Source organism: Danio aesculapii, chromosome 21, assembly GCF_903798145.1.
Source record: "Danio aesculapii chromosome 21, fDanAes4.1, whole genome shotgun sequence".
Lineage (NCBI taxonomy): Eukaryota > Metazoa > Chordata > Actinopteri > Cypriniformes > Danionidae > Danio > Danio aesculapii.
In genome coordinates this window covers 12,045,585-12,063,800 of record NC_079455.1, presented here as the reverse complement: position 1 = coordinate 12,063,800, position 18,216 = coordinate 12,045,585, and the positions used below count along the sequence as shown (strand labels likewise).

The following is an 18,216-nucleotide window of genomic DNA, read 5'->3' as shown; positions in this document are numbered from 1 at the left end:
GGCACGTGGCATAAACATTAAAATAATATATAGTCAACAGAATTAATTAATATCACAATTAAGTTTTCAAACCAATCTACTAACCCAGTCATCTTTTACACAATGAAATGGTTTATTTAAAAAAAGTATTGTAAAATGTGCATTATAAAATATATAAGAGTGTTTAGAATTGAATATTTTAATTTAAAATATGCGTTTCTTACATTCAAAAAATAATAAATAATATACAGTTGAAGTCAGAATTAATAGCCCCCCTGAATTATAAGCCGTCCTGTTTATTTTCCCCCCAATTATAAGATCTTTTCAACATACTTCTAAACATAATAGTTTTAATAACTCATCTCTAATAACTGATTTATTTTATCTTTGCCATGATGACAGTAAATAATATTTTACTAGATATTTTTCAAGATACTTCTATACTGCTTAAAGTGACATTTAACGGCTTAACTAGGTTAATTAGGTTAACTAGGCAGGTTAGGGTAATTAGGCAAGTTATTGTGTAATGATGGTTTGTTCTATAGCCTATCGAAAAAAAATAGCTTAAAGGGGCTAATGATTTTGAATTTAAAATACTTCAGTATCATATAATACTTCAAAGACAAAAGACTTTCTCCAGAAGAAAAAATATTATCAGACACACTGTGAAAATTTCCTTGCTCTGTTAAACATCAATTGGGAAATATTTAAAAAAGAAAAAAAAAATTCAAAGGGTGGCTAATAATTCTGACTTCAACTGTATGTATGTATGTATGTATGTATGTATGTATGTATGTATGCATGTATATATATATATATATTCATATATTTTCTGTGTTGTGAGGCCTAATACGTGCTACTTTTTCTATAATGTTATCTATCTTATTAATATTATATATATTTTATTTGTTTTGTGTTATTGTATTACTTTATTCAGAGAGAAAGAAAATGTGAGCAAATTGTGTTCTGCTGCTAGACTGAAGCAGTTGATGTCTAATGATTCTATGTGCTGTGGCTCTCTGACTAATATCTATCAATAAAAAATAGATTTGTTAAACTAAACACTAAAATTAAACTAAAAACTAAAAATATGCATTCATTCTGTACCGAAAAAATGATACTGGATCCAGCATAAGTAATAATACAATAATTACAGTCCACAATTTTATATATACATGAAAAATTGACACCCTCAAAAACGTATAATTAATATTATTAATTACACTCTCAAACTCCAAATATTATTTCTTTATATATGTTTACTAAATACAAAAAGAAACTGCCTAGCATGTCTTGTAGCTACCATAAAACATCCACAGCGAGTGAGCAAATGTGAGCCATTTACTTGCTCAGCGTCACCTGACTGCTGTTATATGATGCACTTTGGATTCCTTTTCAAAAAAAAAAAAAAACCTGCATGACGGACATACCATAACAGACAATGGCAGCACGAGCTCCTCTGTAGTAAATTCTGCTCATTGCTTCATAACGTTCAGACCCAGCGGTGTCCTGTATTGAAAAAAAAAGCATAACATAACTCATGAGTGGTCAAAATTAATACATAAATATCTATCTAAAAAAGCAACTACACTCACCCATATTCCCAGTGTAATCACCTTCTCACCAACATTGAGGGCTTTTGCAACAAATGCAGCCCCTATAGTCTAAAGGAGACACAACAACATAATAAATAAATACATCAAGCAACGTCATATCTCATCCCATCGCCAAAAAAGCCACTGTCATCAGCAGAAGGTGGCTTTACCTGTGGAGCTGGTTTATGCTGCATATGAGATTCTTGAACCCAATCAAAAGTGCATCATACACAAGAATATCTTTAATGAAAACAGACAACTTGCTTTTAGAGACTCCCAAATACGTACATTTTGGTAGGGTCCCACAAGAAAGCGTCGATGTACGTATCTCTCCACCAGACTGGTTTTACCAACGCTCTCTTTGCCAAGCATGACAACCTTAGCGTCCACTCGCATGGCAGTCATGATGATATGTGTTTGTGCAAAAAAAAAACTACAGAAAAACACTACAGAAAAAAGAGAGACATTACAAACCAGTTTTAACAACTTTTTACAGCTATAGAAACGTTACAACAGTCTGTTCTGAATCTGTTTTAATATTAATTTGCCACGTATAAATATGTTTATTTCATATTTCATGTCTGACATACTGAAACACTACTAAATACATATACTAACATAAAAGCATTTGATGTTTCACATGCGTGTTATTCTGGGTTAGATTTACAGTTAACCAGTTCAAAGGTGCTAAAGTGAAACCTTATCATTACAAAAGTGAAGTTACAGAGATGACATACGTTTCAGTAGAAATGACATTCAATTTTAGTGTATTTTTAAAAGCTCGTTACATTTGGGAAGACTTAATCATAAAGACTTAATTCATAAACTAATGAACCATAACTTTGATTGATGTAATTGTAATTGAACCATAAAATTAATGAAATAAAAAAAAAACATCTTCTAACTGCATTTAATATAATTGTAGCTTTAATTTAATAACAAACGACATTCAATTAGGTGTTCAGTTGGCTCTAAAGTACATGTAAATGCTAAGTGTTGTGCTAACAAATATTTGTCAATACAACTACAGTAGATCAACAGAGCTAGCTTTGGCTAAATAACGCAATATCAGTCTATCAAACAAAATATTATCCGCATGAAACACAGGACTAGAGGTTAACATCAGTTGTCGTATTTTTCACTTACCTATATCTGTTGATGGAACTTTCCAGAATGACTTTCCTGACAGACCAATGTTATAACTGGGTGGCTAATGTTCCAGTTAGCAAACCACACTCATGTGGCACAAAAGCTACTAAAATTGGAGACTACTTGATGTATAAATGCATAAGCGGTTATTACTAGACACTTCGTACTGATGACAAAAGCATACAAATAAAACATAAAAATAAAATAATTAGTGATTTGATGTATTTTCGCCCTTAAACGACAGAAAAGCAGCTTAGCTTTCAACATCACTAAATACAGCTGAGCTGGAGAATTTCCGAGCCATGTTTTCCCGTTAACATGGAAAAAAGGTTACAAGTCTGACAGATGTTGGCTGTATTCGGTGAATGAGGAACTGTAGTGTGTATTGCTAGGTGGAATAAACTAGTGTGTTTTTTGTTTATATGGAGGAGGATGTGACTTCACTATGAGCTGTGGTTGTGTCTCAAATAGCGATGTTTGAATCGTCAAAGACTCGAACATTTGAGTCGATGCTTTTAAATGAATCGGTTGAACTGGGTCGTTTACAGAAGTGTATAATTTCAGACATACCGTGCCAATGAGCCATATGGCTACTACAAAAACGTTCATAAACATAATATATGTTAACTTACGTTTTGTCAAGTCACATCGGAAATAACGATAATGTTTATAAATAATAAGTTAAATTAATTGTAATATTGCACAGTGCAAATTATGTTGGGTTTGAAATATGTTAGCCAGGTAGTGCTATCGCCTCACAGCAAGAAGGTCGCTGGTTCGAGCCTCGGCTGGGTCAGTTGGCATTTCTGTGTGGAGTTTGCATGTTTTCCCCATGTTGGCATGGGTTTCCTCTGGTTGCTCCGGTTTCCCCCACCGTCCAAAGACATGCAGTATAGGTGAATTGGGTAGGCTAAATTGTCCGTAGTGTAACGTTATGTGTGTAAATGAGTGTGTATGGATGTTTCCTAGAACTGAAAGGGCATCCTCTGCGTAAAACATATGCTGGATAGTTGGCGGTTCATTTCGCTGTGGCGACTCCAGATTAATAAAGGGACTAAGCCGAAAAGAAAATGAATGAATGACTATGTTAACCTATTAGGTAACAAATTCAGGTTTAACCTATGATTTAATTACACCCCAGTTAATAAAACTTATTGATTTATGTCAGAAGTATACTTCAATTGTGCTAATTCTTGTTAATCCATATTTATTTATTTATTTATTTCAATTAAACATACTTCAGTTGACTCTTTTACATACCTGTGAGCCAAATGCTAGCCTTTGATTTGGCCCCCTATCCCATTTGAGAAGAGAGTGAGAATGATGGGGAGGTGGTTGGGCGAATATCTCCAACAGATATTGTCATTTCGAATTTAGTGTAACCTTTGGGTTATTTTGTAATTTGTTTTGTATTTTGTAATTTGTAGTGTATTTAGCATTGAACTCCATTGTGTTGTTAATAAGATTATGTTTTTACTGTATTAAGTTTATTATAAATAATGTAAAAATATATGGCATTAGTTAATTTGTAGTTATTTTTTAAATATTAGGAAATAAATTACTCATGAAATATTTAATGTAATACAGTTTGGTATATTTATTTACCTTCAGCGTACAGCCCTCAATCAAGTTTAGTTTTTGACCGCTCGTAAGAAAAAGTTTAGGCACCCCTGGCCTAGTGGTTAAGTGTGCCGAGTGAGTTTGATTCTTGGCTTGAGGTTTTTTTACTGACTCCTCCCCTTTCTCTTTACTCTCCCAGTGCTTTCCTGTCTGTAATCTCCACTGTTATGAAGGTGGAGAACACCTAAAAATAAGGTTAATATAAAAAATTATGAAAATTATCATCATTTACTCCTCTCACTCGTTACAAATCGGTTTGAGTTAGGTATATATATATATATATATATATATATATATATATATATATATATATATATATATATATATATATATATACCTAACTCAAACCGATTTGTAACGAGTGAGAGGTGTAAATGATATATATATACTCATACATACACACACACACACACACACACACACACACACACAAAACTATTTTTTCAAAGTAATGATTATTGTCTCCTGAGTGTTTTTTTCTTTCTACTAGATGTTAGGTTTCTTTAAAATGTCAGATATTCATACATTCAGTTCCCTTCGACTTAGTCCCTTTGTTCATCAGGGGTCGCCACAGCGGAATGAACCGCCAGCTTATCCAGCAAATGTTTTTCACAACAGATGCCCTTCCTGCTGCAACCCGGGAAACATCCATACACACTCATTCACACACATACAATACGGCCATTTCGTTTATTCAATTCACCTATAGCGCATGTCTATGCGCATGACTGTGGGGAAAACCGGAGCACCTGGAGGAAACCCACGCCAACACTGAGAGAACATGCAAACCCCACATAGAAACACCAACTGACGCATCCATGGCTTGAACCAGCGACCTTCTTGCTGTGAGGCAACAGTGCTAACTATTGAGCCACCGTGTCACCCAAATATCAGATATGCATATAAACATTTTACAGAAAATAAATAACAACAGGTTTGGAACTACTTGAGTGCTTGAAATAGAAACAGACACTAATGATAAATATAAGCAAATATATCTAATGTTGCATCAACGTATACATATGACTCTATGGCTCTCTGGCATTTTTTTAGAGTTGATTGAAACGAAGTGTTCAAAAGAACCGATTCGTGAAAATGAATCAGACCTCCTATCACCACAGGCACGTGCTGCAGTTGGTCCGAGTGCAATGTATAAACCGTTGCTGATTGGCTGCCCGAGTCACATGAAGTCTCAAGTTAGCTGAATATTTGCATATCCCTATGTTTGGTGCTTGTTTCTGTCACTCAAATTTTCTTCATCCCGGTTGGCTGCGCTGCTTCGGCACCGCCCATGTTTTGGCCAAAATGTCGTGTAGGTAGGGCTGATCGCTCGCTCGAAACGTTTTACACACAACCCTTCAGAGGAGGAGGGAAAAATGGCGTCTCCGAAAACAGTGCCTAAAGATGCACAGGTAAATAATGCGTCAGAAATTAGGTTTATTATCGCGGTGGGCATTTTAATTGTCATTTTGAACATCGCAAATAAACTGGCATGTTTGAATTGTGGCTGTGCAGTTTATTTGCTTGACTTTTTCTTCATTGAGCGTTCATAGACGTTAGCGCGCTAACTGGTATGTTTGAATGAAGATTAAGATTTAATTTAGACTGATGTTTAGTTTTAAGATTTTGCATTTAAAATTAAACACTTTATAATGTGTAATGAAATTGCCATTTGTGCATCGCTGTGTGTTATTTTAATGCTAGTAACTTTACAGTTACAGAATGCAAATTTTTCATTCATTTTTAATTTAGAAATTTTAGTGATCTTTAAATATTATTATTATTATTATTATTTTATATCTTTAAATATGTATTGGTTTTAATTTATCTTAAAGGTCATGATGCAGATTCTTAAAGACATGGGCGTCACGGAGTACGAACCCCGAGTGGTCAATCAAATGCTGGAGTTTACATACAGTAAGTAACCATTCAATTTTTATTTTATTTCTTTGAGGAAAAAAAATTCCTCACATTAAAACTCATAAATTGATAAAGAATGTGTTTACATGTGTGTGAATAAACATATTATTTTTACAGTACAAATAGCTAAAGATTTCTAAATCAAAATAATGCATCTAAGTGAGCTTGCTTTTTGAGAAATTTTAATTTGAAAAAAGTTATGTTTCTTTAAGCAAGAACAAGTTTATTTTTTACATTTTTAGATCGAAGGTACTTTTGTTTGCTGAATTCTTGTAAAAGCAATGTAACTTTTATAATGAATAATGATTGAATAATTTATTTAAATTTGCACTGGAAAAATATTGTGCAGTTACAGTAAATGACTTCCACATTTTAGTTTAAGTATTCTTTTGTCAAACAGATATTATTGAATATTTGGAGGTTTGGAATATACCTTTTGCTGATGTTTTAATGTAGTGAACATGTATAGATTTGTATTTAGTTGATTGGTCTTCAAATAGTTTAGATTACAGAACAAATCTACAGAAACTCTGAATTACATTTATGTGCTAGTAAATTTACCTAATTACACCTAATTACCATATTTTTCAGGATATGTAACCACTATTATTGAGGATGCCAAAATATATTCTGCCCATGCCAAGAAGTCCAGTGTGGATGCAGATGATATAAGGTTAGCGATCCAGTGTCGAGTGGATCAGTCCTTCACGTCTCCTCCGCCACGAGATGTACGTTTTTTTTTTATGATTTTTTTTTTTGTTTATTATGGATGACTTTAGTTAATTAATAATAGTGGTGTTTGGGATACTGTTTCAGTTTCTGTTGGACATTGCAAGGCAGAAGAACCAAACCCCTTTGCCTCTGATCAAACCGTACACTGGTCCTCGTCTTCCTCCTGACCGTTACTGTCTCACTGCACCAAACTACAGACTAAAGTCCCTCCAGAAAAAGGTATTATTTTAATTAATATGTTGTGGTTAAATTTCGCCATTGCGATGTACTATTTGGATTTGGTGACTCATGAATTCCCGATAATGTGGTGTGATGCATTAATGCTGTCACACAGAAGTCACTTTTGAAGTCTATAATCTTTCTGTTTTTCATTATATTATTATAGTGTCAAGTCTGTGACATGGCCTCATGCAAAATTACAGATTCTTATTGAGAAAATTTTTGCTTTGTTTTTGTGTGGAGCAGCATTTAATGCAATCCATATTGTCATGAGCTGCTTGAGGACATCAGATTTAATATTTACTGTAATTACAACATCATTAACAATTAAAATGTTTATGGGTCTGAATCTCATAGAAACCTTTAATAGAAAGTGAATTGTAATTTTCCTCATCATTCTTAAACCATATTAAATCTGAACGTTGATTCCCCAACACTTCAAAATGTTCATAAAAATGTGGCTAAATAAATCCAAATTTAAGCTGTTTGATTCATAAAGATTTATATTTGGTTGAAAAGACATCCAATGGAGAGACCGAAATCTCTCAGATTTGATTTAAAAATGTTAATTTGTGTTGCAAATGTGAATGAAAGCATTATGGGTTTGAATTGAAAGCAAATGAAGACAGTTTTAATTTTTTGGGTGAACTAAGTTATTATAATGTGTAGTCGTGTGTCTCATATGGTGGTTATTTTACATGTCTAGGTGTCTTCATCTGCGGGCAGGATAACAGTCCCACGCTTGAGTGTTGGAGCAGTGTCCAGCAGGCCAAGCACTCCAACACTTGGTCAGTTATTTAATTTCCTAAATGACACATATTGACTAATAGATACACTCTTTTACTATACAATTTAAATTGCCATACAACAGAAGACACTTTAGAGGCTCATGGTTTCCAATATGCATTCATTGAACTCCCTTATTAAAAGAAAAGGACTGTTTTTTTTTATATGTAAACAATAGGGTTAAAATGAAACATTGTTGTATGACATTTAAATGTGTGTGGGAGTAAACAGAAACTACTTAAATATTTGTATAACTACTATTTTAAAGTTTGAGAATAGTCATTTTGACACTCTGCAATTTTAAAATTGTGATTGAATATTTTGAGATCTTATTAACTGGAGCAGCACTCCTCTGAGTGGAAATATTATTTAGAAGTCCCTATCACATTTTGTTTTAGATTGTTTCTTCTAATAAAAAAGTGCATCATAAGGAGAAGGGGGCGGATTTAAAATCCTTTAATGCACAAAGATCCATAGGCCTGTCACAATCAATATATTGACATGTGGCACAACACATGGACATGACCTCAATGATTGCTGGTGATGCGATTTATATCGCCCATACATAACCAATTCTAGCAATATTTTAGCTGATTGTGGAATATCTCTATCGCTATTGGAGGTGTCAGTGAAACACTATATCATTTACTATAAATTACTAAAGAATATTTTCATGCAGGTGTCTGACAACTGTTTCCCAGAGATTGGTTGCAGCTGGAAGGGCATCCGCTACGTAAAACATATGCTGTTGGCGGTTCATTCTGCTGTGGCGACCCCAGATTAATAAAGGGACTAAGCCGAAAAGAAAATGAATGAATGAATGAATGAATGTCTGACAACTGGAAATAGATCTTATAGCAGATCTCTGTTACATTTTCCAAATGCAGAAAAGCTGAGCGTATGTGGAGGAAGACGAAATTAGTAGCCCATTATAATATCTACAAAGACAGTCTTCATGCTTTTAATGTGGAACTAAACACTGCTAGGCAGACTTTCTTTTCAAGCCTTATAAACAGCAACGTAAATAATGCTCATACTCTCTTTGCAACGATAGAGTGAAAGCAAATGTAATAAGTTTGCTAATTTCTTTACTGATCAGTAATATTAGAAAGGCAACAAGCTCAACCACAACTTAAGAAATCAGACATTATGTCTGATTTCATGGCAATTAATGGTAAAATCTTAGAAGAGGCTGTGCAAATTATGAAAACTTCAACCTGTAGTCTTGACACGCTCCCCACACCATTCTTCAAAATGGCGTTTAACTGTTTAGAAATAGATCTTCTAAAAGTGGTAAATGCTTTACTTCTCACAGGGATTTTTCCAAACTTGCTTAAAACTGCAGTTGTTAAACCCCTCTTAAAAAAGAGCAATCTGAATAACACCTTATTGAGCAATTACAAAAATCATTGAAAAATAGTTTTCAACCAGGTTAACAAGTTCTTAAATTTCAAGGGATGTTTAGACAATTTTCAATCTGGTTTTAGATCACAGTACAGAGTGCGCCCTTATGAAGATAATCAATGATATACGCCTAAATACAGATTCAGGCAAACTAACTGTGCTGGTACTGCTCGATCTCAGTGCCGCATTTGACACTGTCGATCACAGCATACTTCTGGATAGGCTGGATCGGAAAAAACTGGGTTGGGCTGTCTGGCACAGTCCTCAAATGGTTCAGATCTTACCTTGAAGGGAGAGGTTACTATGTCAATATAGGTGACCCTAGGTTGAGGTGGACACCCATGACATGTGGAGTCCCACAATGCTCGATTCTGGCACCTCTCTTGTTCAACCTTTTATATGCTCCCTCTGAGTCAAATAATGAGAAGGAACCAAATCTCCTACCACAGCTATGCTGATGACACTCAGATCTACTTGGCCTTACTGTCTAATGACTACAGCCCCATTGACACCCTCTGCCAGTGCATTGATGAAAGTAACAATTGGATGTTCCAAAACTTTCTTCAGTTAAACAAAGAGAAAACTGAAGTCTTTGCGTTTGGGACCAGAGATGAGGTTCTCAAGGTGAATGCGTACTTTGGCACTAAAGGTCAAACAACAAAAAATAAGGTCAAGAATCTTGGTGTGATTCTGGAATCAGATCTGAGTTTCAATAGTCATGTCAAAGCAGTTAGTAAATCAGCATATTATCATCTCAAAAAGATTGCAAGAATTAGATGCTTTGTTTCCAGTGAAGACTTGGAGAAACTTGTTCATGCTTTTATCAGCAGTAGGGTGGATTACTGTAACGGCCTCCTCACTGGTCTTCCCATAAAGACAGTCAGACAGTTGCAGCTCATCCAGAATGCTACAGCCAGGATTTTGACCAGAACCAGAAAATCAGAGCACATCACACCTATCCTCAGGTCTTTACACTGGCTCCCAGTTACAATCAGAATAGATTTTAAAGTATTATTACTTGTTTATAAATCACTAAATGGCGTAGGACCTCAATACATTACAGATATGCTCACTGAATACAAACCTAATAGATCACTCAGTTCATTAGGATCAAATAAACTAGAAATTCCAAGAGTTCAGTCAAAGCAGGGTGAATCTGCTTTCAGCTACTACGCCCCTCGCTGCTGGAATCAGCTTCCAGAAATGATCACATGTGCTCCAACATTAGGCACATTCAAATCGAGACTCGAAAGTGAAACACATTTGTTTAGCTGTGCCTTTACTGAATGAGCACTGTGCTACATCCGACAGATCGCAATATAATGTCTTTCTTTTCTTTTTCATTCTTTTATAACCTGTTTTAACACATCTTAATCTGTTTTTAAATAGTTTTTTTATTTATTTTTTTTTACATTTTCTTATACTTGTCTTTTTTATTTTTGTTTATGTAAAGCACTTTGAATTGCCAACTCTGTATGAAGTGTGCTATATAAATACTATATATAAAAACTTGTATAAATGCTATATAAAAACTTGCCTTGCCTAAATGAAATTTTCATAGGAATAAAATATTATGTGTTCTTAGGAAGAGTGCACTTATACTGTGATGATATTTTATTGACATTCTGGCGTTATAATGTATAATGAGTGGCATAAAAATGGTCTTAAAATGACGATATTATCGTTTATCGCAATATATTCTGCTGCAATAAATCATACACCAGAAAAAAGATATCATGACAGGCCTAACGATCCACTGATTATCTCTTAAAAAAAGACCATGTCTTGGAGAGTAATGTCTTATATTTTGGCCTAAAATATCATATTGTTAGTTAAGTATAATAATTTGTTTCAAACTTGTGATCTGAGTGTTTTGTTACACTCTTGAATAAGTACAAAATCTCTATCACGTTAATAGATTGTCTTTGGGATTTTTTACAGGTACACCAGTGCAGACGGTGGGGACAAAAGTGGGAACACCAGTGTCACTGACCGGCCAGCGCTTCACTGTTCAGATTCCCTCCTCACAGGCTGCCTCGGTCAAGTCAGGTATCAGTTTCTACATTAAAACAATTTCCTGGACAGATTTGAAGGATTTTTGATTCATTTCAATTGTTCTAATATAAAACAATGTATGGCTTACGATTTTAAATAGTTTTTTTTGTAAAATAAGGAAAATAAGCCTATTGCCCTCCCTCAGGGTAATAATCCAATGTACGTATACAGAAATGGTAAAGGTTCAGGTTCCCTCTTGTCACATATTTATTACATCACATGTTTATTATACATTTACATTTTATACATGTATTTAAACATTTAATATTATATACGTTACCACACTTATATCTCTTAATGGTTTAAAACTACTCTTGAGCCTACGCCATGATAAAGGTAAATTTCGCACAAATGTAAATAGCCATTCCTAAACCATGCTAACGTATGAATCATCACCCACCTTCGTAAATAAAAATGTAATTTTTGTGGAAAAACTTCATCCTTTATTAAGTTTAAAGTGTGGATCAATAGAATAATAGGGTCTCCGCGGGGTTGTAAAAGGTAAGTCAATGAAATTAGCCAAAATTAAGGGCATTAAAAAGTAATAAATGTTGTCTGACGAGGTATTAAAATTCGAGCTCAATTTTTTTAGATTTAAAATTTTCAATTTGTGTTAAATGAAGGCCTTTATTCTAAATTTTGCGTGAATTTATGTTGTGAGTAGGACCTGAGCGATGTCATGTGAGGTGGTGTTCGCGCACGCACTGAAACAAACTGGGTACTCGGCTGGCTTGCTGCCAACCACATAGGCAAGCTCGCTTTTGTTTATTAAATAAATTAAAACATGAGGAAATGCAAGTTTTCGGACCTTTGGCTGGAGGACTCAAGATTTAAAGACTGCCCTAGCCCTGTAGTTGGCAACAGCCACGAGGCTTATAGCCATGTCTGCAAGAAGACGATTATATTGGTTCAAATCAGCTGTCAATCACTGAAGGCTTTTCGCTGTCAGATGACAGGGAGGTTTTGTGACTGTGGGAAATGCAAACGGGTGAAAAGTACACAGATTTGCAAACCCCACCTAAAGTTCTAAATAATGGTGCCCGTGACAGCGATTTATGTAGTGAATGTTGATCCGCCAGCCGAAATCAATCGAGTGTTTCCGAGAAAGCTGGTGTTTCGCCAAAGAAGCTGGTAAAGTCTAAATTGGATACGCGGCCGGACGGAAGTGCGATATGCACATTAATGTAGCAGCACTTTTTAATGACACTGTATAACAATAATTAATATTTTTACAGTATTGTGACGGTTGGGGTGGGGGTAGGCTTTAGAAAATACAATTTATTGGGTAATTTAATAGGTAACATAAATAATACTCTGAACAACTACTGTTTTTACCTTACTGTGACGGTTGGGGTGGGGTAGACGTTAATAAAATACAACAAATCGGAAATTTAATGAATAATACAAATGAGTCTCGTTAACCTCCGACTGCAAACGTATCCAATCTAGCAACAACCAAAGAAGCTCGCCTGAGTTTAAACTGTAACTGCGCCTCATGACAAAGAACTGTACTGCGCGGGTGGTCATCATGAGAATCCTGCTCTGTCCCGGTCGGCTGACTCGCCTGCTTTTTTTTTCACAAACACAGAAAAATGTAAATCAGCGCATAACGAGACTGAGCATTAAATATGACACAAACCAAAGCTAAAACTTTGATAGTGATAGAAGTGAGACTTTTCTTCCTTTCTTTTGTCCGTTCTTTCTTAAGGTGTATATTATTTTTCTATTTAATTACTGATGACTGCTTTGCAGTTTTCAGCCTTGAATTGAATGATTTATTATTATCTTTCGCTTGTTTTGTAGTAGAAATATTATTTATTAAATTGACATGCATATAAAAACAATAGTGCAAAATAAATATTTTTTAATACAATGCTTTATTTTTTTATAAAGTAACAGTAGGACTTTTTACAGCACATAACTCGCATTCAAGCAGATTCAAGGCAGCATAATAATGAGAAATGTAATTCATTGTTAGTATTATTGTCATCATCGTCATCATTAATATTTTATAATTATTAGACATTCCTTTTGGAATTATTGCACAAATATTAATAAGTCATCACAGCATTAGTTAGACAGTTGTTTCTGGTTTTTGTTAGTCCTAATTGATGTTGTTTCCAAATACAATGAATCCCTTAATATACAATTTGCATTGGTGCTCATTCATTTATGGTGGGTGCTCCTACATTTTTTCCAGTGCTCCTAAATATTTAAAGTTGGGAGCACCGTTGCTACCAAGTAAAAACGTTAATTTCAAGCTCTGACACACAGAATCTATCGACACAGTTCAGCACGATTGTCTAACTGTGGCAAGAATTCCGGGCTGAGAATGGTTTGTAATCATACTGCGCCATTCCAGGCTCAGTGGAGAAACAACCATAACCGTACCGAACTGTTCTTAGAAGAGCGACTATTGACATTGATGACATGTATGACATTGATTAAAAACTATGGACAAAGGCCTATTGTGACATCTTTATTAATCCCTCTACTTTACTCAAATGTATATGTTATCTCCAATATGTTATTCCATTTTCTTGTTCATTTCATTTACAATACTACAGTTGCAGCACTAAGTCGTGCTGGTATTAAATTTTTTTCTCGAAAGTATTAAAAAAGTTAGTAAAAGGTATTAAATTCAACTTAAGAAGTTCTGTATATACCCTGAATAAACCCACTGAAAATGGTAAATGTTGGCACAGTTTTCAAAGAGGTAGTGAAAACTAGCGTATCTGACTCCATTGCTCCGACCGAAAGTATCGATACGCAACTATAGCTGTACCGGATGTGCGTTTGACCATCTGTGAAAAAGGCCTATGATTTAACTCCTCCGCTCTCATAAATTAAGATATAGATACTACAGATTTAATGATCGAATGTACATACTTTTTTTTTAATTTTATTGTTAATTTAAATTTTCTGACTGTCATTTATAGTGCTTCATGGGATTTTAATTCTTTCCCTCATTGTGTAGATTACAGCATTGTGCATTTTGATCATTATTCCTGTACTGATTTGATTCAGACATTTTGTTTTATACATTTACACAGTTTAACCAAATGAAAGTTTGTAATTCAAAGTATGTCATTACTGTAGGGAATGTTCTTGATAAATGTGTCAGTGCTCAGTGAGAAGATGACATTAAACATTTCATAAAATTAAAATTCACAGTGTTTGTTTTGTTAGCGCACATTGTTGGTGTTAATGTGAACAATTAATCCATGCAAGTAAAATTTTTTTAAGTAATCTTTAATCAAAATTGAACCATTTGCATCTGTTTTGAAATGTCCGTTTGACAGATTGAGTGAGATATGCTTAGCTACACCCCTTAAATCGTTAGTTTGCTGTGAGTGAATTAGAGAGGATGAGTGCAAAACCCTTCTCCCTCCTTAATGTTCAGTTTAAAAGTGCAGGAACTTACGATTTAAGCTTTTGATTGTCAAAAAAAATAAAAACATGGTACGTTTTAGGAACATACAATTTCGTTATTAACAACTTTTAAATTGGTTTCATTCACAGCTACTCCTACCACTCCCACAGTCCAAAATGTCCTCATCAACCCGTCTCTCATCGGCTCCAAAAACATTCTCATTACTACCAATATGGTGTCTCAGAATTCATCCAGTGAGTCCACATCCCTGAAGAGGAAGCATGAAGATGAGGATGACTATGACGCTTTATGACCTGCTGCAGTGTTTTTTGCGAGTCATGAAGGCAAAGGGGATTCTGTAAATAAGCTTTCCATAACTCTGAACTTGCTTTTCAGTAGTTTAGCCTTGTTTAGATCATCCAATTGTAACCGTCAACTGCCAGTTACTGTTCATTTTAAGTATTAAAAAAATTAAATTGATAAAATGTGTTTGGGTGTTTTTGTTTGACTTTGTCGAGTGGTGTAAAAAATCTTGAATGCTGCCATTCAAAGACGATTTAATTATACAGTTAATTACGTAAATTTGGCTAAAATGAAATGTAATTGCATTGGTAACACTTTACAGTAAGGTTGTATTATTGAATGTTAATGTCATCAAGTTGAGCTTTATTTTCATTCATTGAATTTCATGAATTGAGGTGTCTCGAAGGACCATGGTTCTAAATAAATATATATAAATTTTTAAAGCTAAACATAACTAACATACTGCAGCTGGAATCTAATATATAATGTAAATACTTATTTTTTGACAATCTGACAAACTATACAAGTTATTTATATAAAACAGAAACAATGTTGTGCAATGTTTTGCGCAGAGTTTTTTATTTTTAAAGTTGAAAAAGCAAGTAGTGCAACATGATTAGTGATTCATTCACAAGTAAGCATTGTTTACCTCATTGAGTCCTTGTAAGATGGAGTTTGAGTAAAGTGCCTGGTGCATACGGTCAAGCCCACTAATCACAATAAGAAATTTACTGTTAAATTAATTCTGTAATACTGTAAAAAGAGTATTTCAATTAAATGAACCCACTGTTTTTTTGTTCATTGTTTGACGCTTGTAGAAAAATAGTTTAAACAAAAGGTACAAAATTTTAAGTGTGTGTGTGTGTGTGTGTTAAGGATTTAACAAACTTATAGGTAGAAAAATAATTCAATTGTGTTAGCATTACTTAAAAGTATGTTCCACTGAATAATAGTAATTTAAAATACTGTGGATTATTAGAATAAATAAGTACATTTTATTTATAACCGGTTTGACAAACTTAACTAGAAGTTGAACATTGATAAAATTGAGTTGATGTTACTTGAAAGTGTAAGTTGAAAACAAAGTCTAATAGGACAAACTAAAATGAGTTTGAAATGCTTAAAAGGCTGATGCAAATAGTTGCCTCAGTTTTTTTTTTTAAGTAAAACATGCAGTATTCTTTTCAGTGCACCTGTGTGAAGCTCACTTCAATAAATACCCAATTTCTAGAGATATGGAGTGACTGTTAAAGTTTTCCATAGAGAGCTGAAAGAATGTAAATGTAAGAAATGTATTTACTTACATGAACAAAGAACAATACACAGTACTAAATACAGTATTTATTCAACTTTGTCAACGTTAGTTAATGGAAAAAGTTCATTGTTAGTTTAACTTGTGGTGCATTAGCCAATGTTAACAAGCATTCATTTGAATTTGAATAATAAATTAGTAAATGTTGAACAATAATCAATAAACGTTGTACATTTATTGTTCTTATTTGTTGATGTTAATAGATATAGTAAGTAGCATTAACTAATGAAACCTTGTTTTAAATCGACCACTGCGTTTACTTTAAAATGGACTGAAATGCCAGCAGAGGGAGCTGGTTAGACGGGAGAAGGTTTGTGGTGTTTTACTCTAGGAATGCTGTCGAAACTGCTATGATATAATTATTTAGAAAGCAGTTAATACACTCATCTGGTGTCCTTGACTCTGATGTATGCTAGATGTAATATTGAATTCATCATGTATTTACATGCAGATTGTAATTTAAAATAAATCTATACAATACTAAATATTTAAAAGATGAAATGGTTCCAGATTAAGAATGTATGAGAGGAATTTCATTATTTTAAAATTACTAATCTAGTTTAAATGCATTGCACAGTAAAAAAGAGAGCGCTTTCTACAAATAAGCCAGTCAAAGGTCTGTAACATTAAAATCATTATTGTTTTTGAGATATTGTGATATATTATTTCAATTTACAAAGAACTGTTTTCTATCTGACTGTATTTTAGAAATACATTTATGCCTGTGAAACAAAGCTGAATTTTGAGCGTCATTACCTAAGTACCATGTGATGTTCAGAAATCTTCTTAATGAAGATGATGCACAAACATTTATTTTTCATACATATTTTTTTCATCAATGTCATTCAATTTTTGAAGCGACAGTAAAACATTCCATTGTGCTTTATTGATCAATTATTTATGTTTTCTGTTCTTCAATGAACCCTGGAAAGTAAACTTTGTTTCTACAAAATCGTAAAGCAGAAAGGATGTGTTCAACATTTAGCATAATGAAAACCATTATTAATGACTAAACATTAATTAATAATCAACTGATTAGATAAAAAAAAATGTAATTGTGTTAATCTTTAATTCACTAAATTATATGGAATTTTAAACATTCACATAGACAATATTTTAAATAAAAATGATATTAACTGGTTTACTGCATTTCTAATAAAAAAAACCTCATACCACCAGGGGCAGATTTAGTGATTTTAGGCCCCTAAGCAATTCCAGCCCAAGGGCCCAAGTCCTGAAATGCACCCTTTCTACTAATATTGAATTTTTATTTATATTGCTGTTTTTTTATATTGCTCAATCTTCTTTTAATGTGATCTCTACATTTTAAATGATTAGTTTTCTTAAAATGAATTTACAACAAAAGATAATAAAAATATATATTTCATAAATTTCACTGCTGGACTGCTCCATGATGAATATTTTATTTTGTAATATTATTATTACATAATATTGCAATATTATAATGATATTATATTTCATTGTAAATATATATTATTTAATTAAGTTAAAATTGTATTTGTTTAACTCTCACCATACAAAATACGGTGGAAAATGATGTTATACAGTTGAAATCAGAATTATTAGCCCCCCTGAATTATTAGCCACCCTGTTAATTTTTCCCCCAATTTTTGTTTAACAGAGAGAAGATTTCTTCAACACATTTCTAAACATAATAGCCTTAATAACTAATTTCTAATAACTGATTTATTTTATCTTTGTCATGATGACAGTAAATAATATTTAGCTAGATATTTTTCAAGTCACTT

At 33.5% G+C, this 18,216-nt stretch overlaps 2 protein-coding genes across 2 annotated transcripts in view; one reads left to right on the top strand and one right to left on the bottom strand.

Annotated features, from left to right (window-relative positions):
- heatr6 (HEAT repeat containing 6) overlaps positions 1 to 3,178 on the bottom strand; it is a 36,291-nt gene extending 33,113 nt beyond the window's left edge. The window contains 4 exon segments of the mRNA XM_056446883.1: positions 1,393 to 1,488; positions 1,575 to 1,643; positions 1,863 to 2,020; positions 2,721 to 3,178. Of these exon segments, the coding sequence (XP_056302858.1) occupies positions 1,393 to 1,488; positions 1,575 to 1,643; positions 1,863 to 1,979 (282 nt within the window). The 5' untranslated portion in view covers positions 1,980 to 2,020; positions 2,721 to 3,178.
- Positions 3,179 to 5,650: 2,472 nt separating this feature from the next.
- Positions 5,651 to 15,317, top strand: taf9 (TAF9 RNA polymerase II, TATA box binding protein (TBP)-associated factor). Its single transcript, XM_056447056.1, has 7 exons — positions 5,651 to 5,755; positions 6,179 to 6,260; positions 6,855 to 6,991; positions 7,080 to 7,214; positions 7,921 to 8,002; positions 11,346 to 11,453; positions 14,982 to 15,317. The coding sequence occupies exons 1-7, from the start codon at positions 5,720 to 5,722 to the stop codon at positions 15,143 to 15,145; spliced, it is 744 nt and encodes a 247-aa protein (XP_056303031.1). The 5' UTR covers positions 5,651 to 5,719; the 3' UTR covers positions 15,146 to 15,317.
- The last annotated feature ends 2,899 nt before the right edge of the window (positions 15,318 to 18,216 follow it).

Bases quoted from the DNA above. Each gene is read 5' to 3' on its own strand.
- taf9 (XM_056447056.1), top strand. From the start codon at position 5,720: ATGGCGTCTCCGAAAACAGTGCCTAAAGATGCACAG. The intron at 6,992-7,079 runs GTACGTTTTTTT...ATACTGTTTCAG, and splicing joins CGTCTCCTCCGCCACGAGAT to TTTCTGTTGGACATTGCAAG. The intron at 7,215-7,920 runs GTATTATTTTAA...TTACATGTCTAG, and splicing joins TAAAGTCCCTCCAGAAAAAG to GTGTCTTCATCTGCGGGCAG.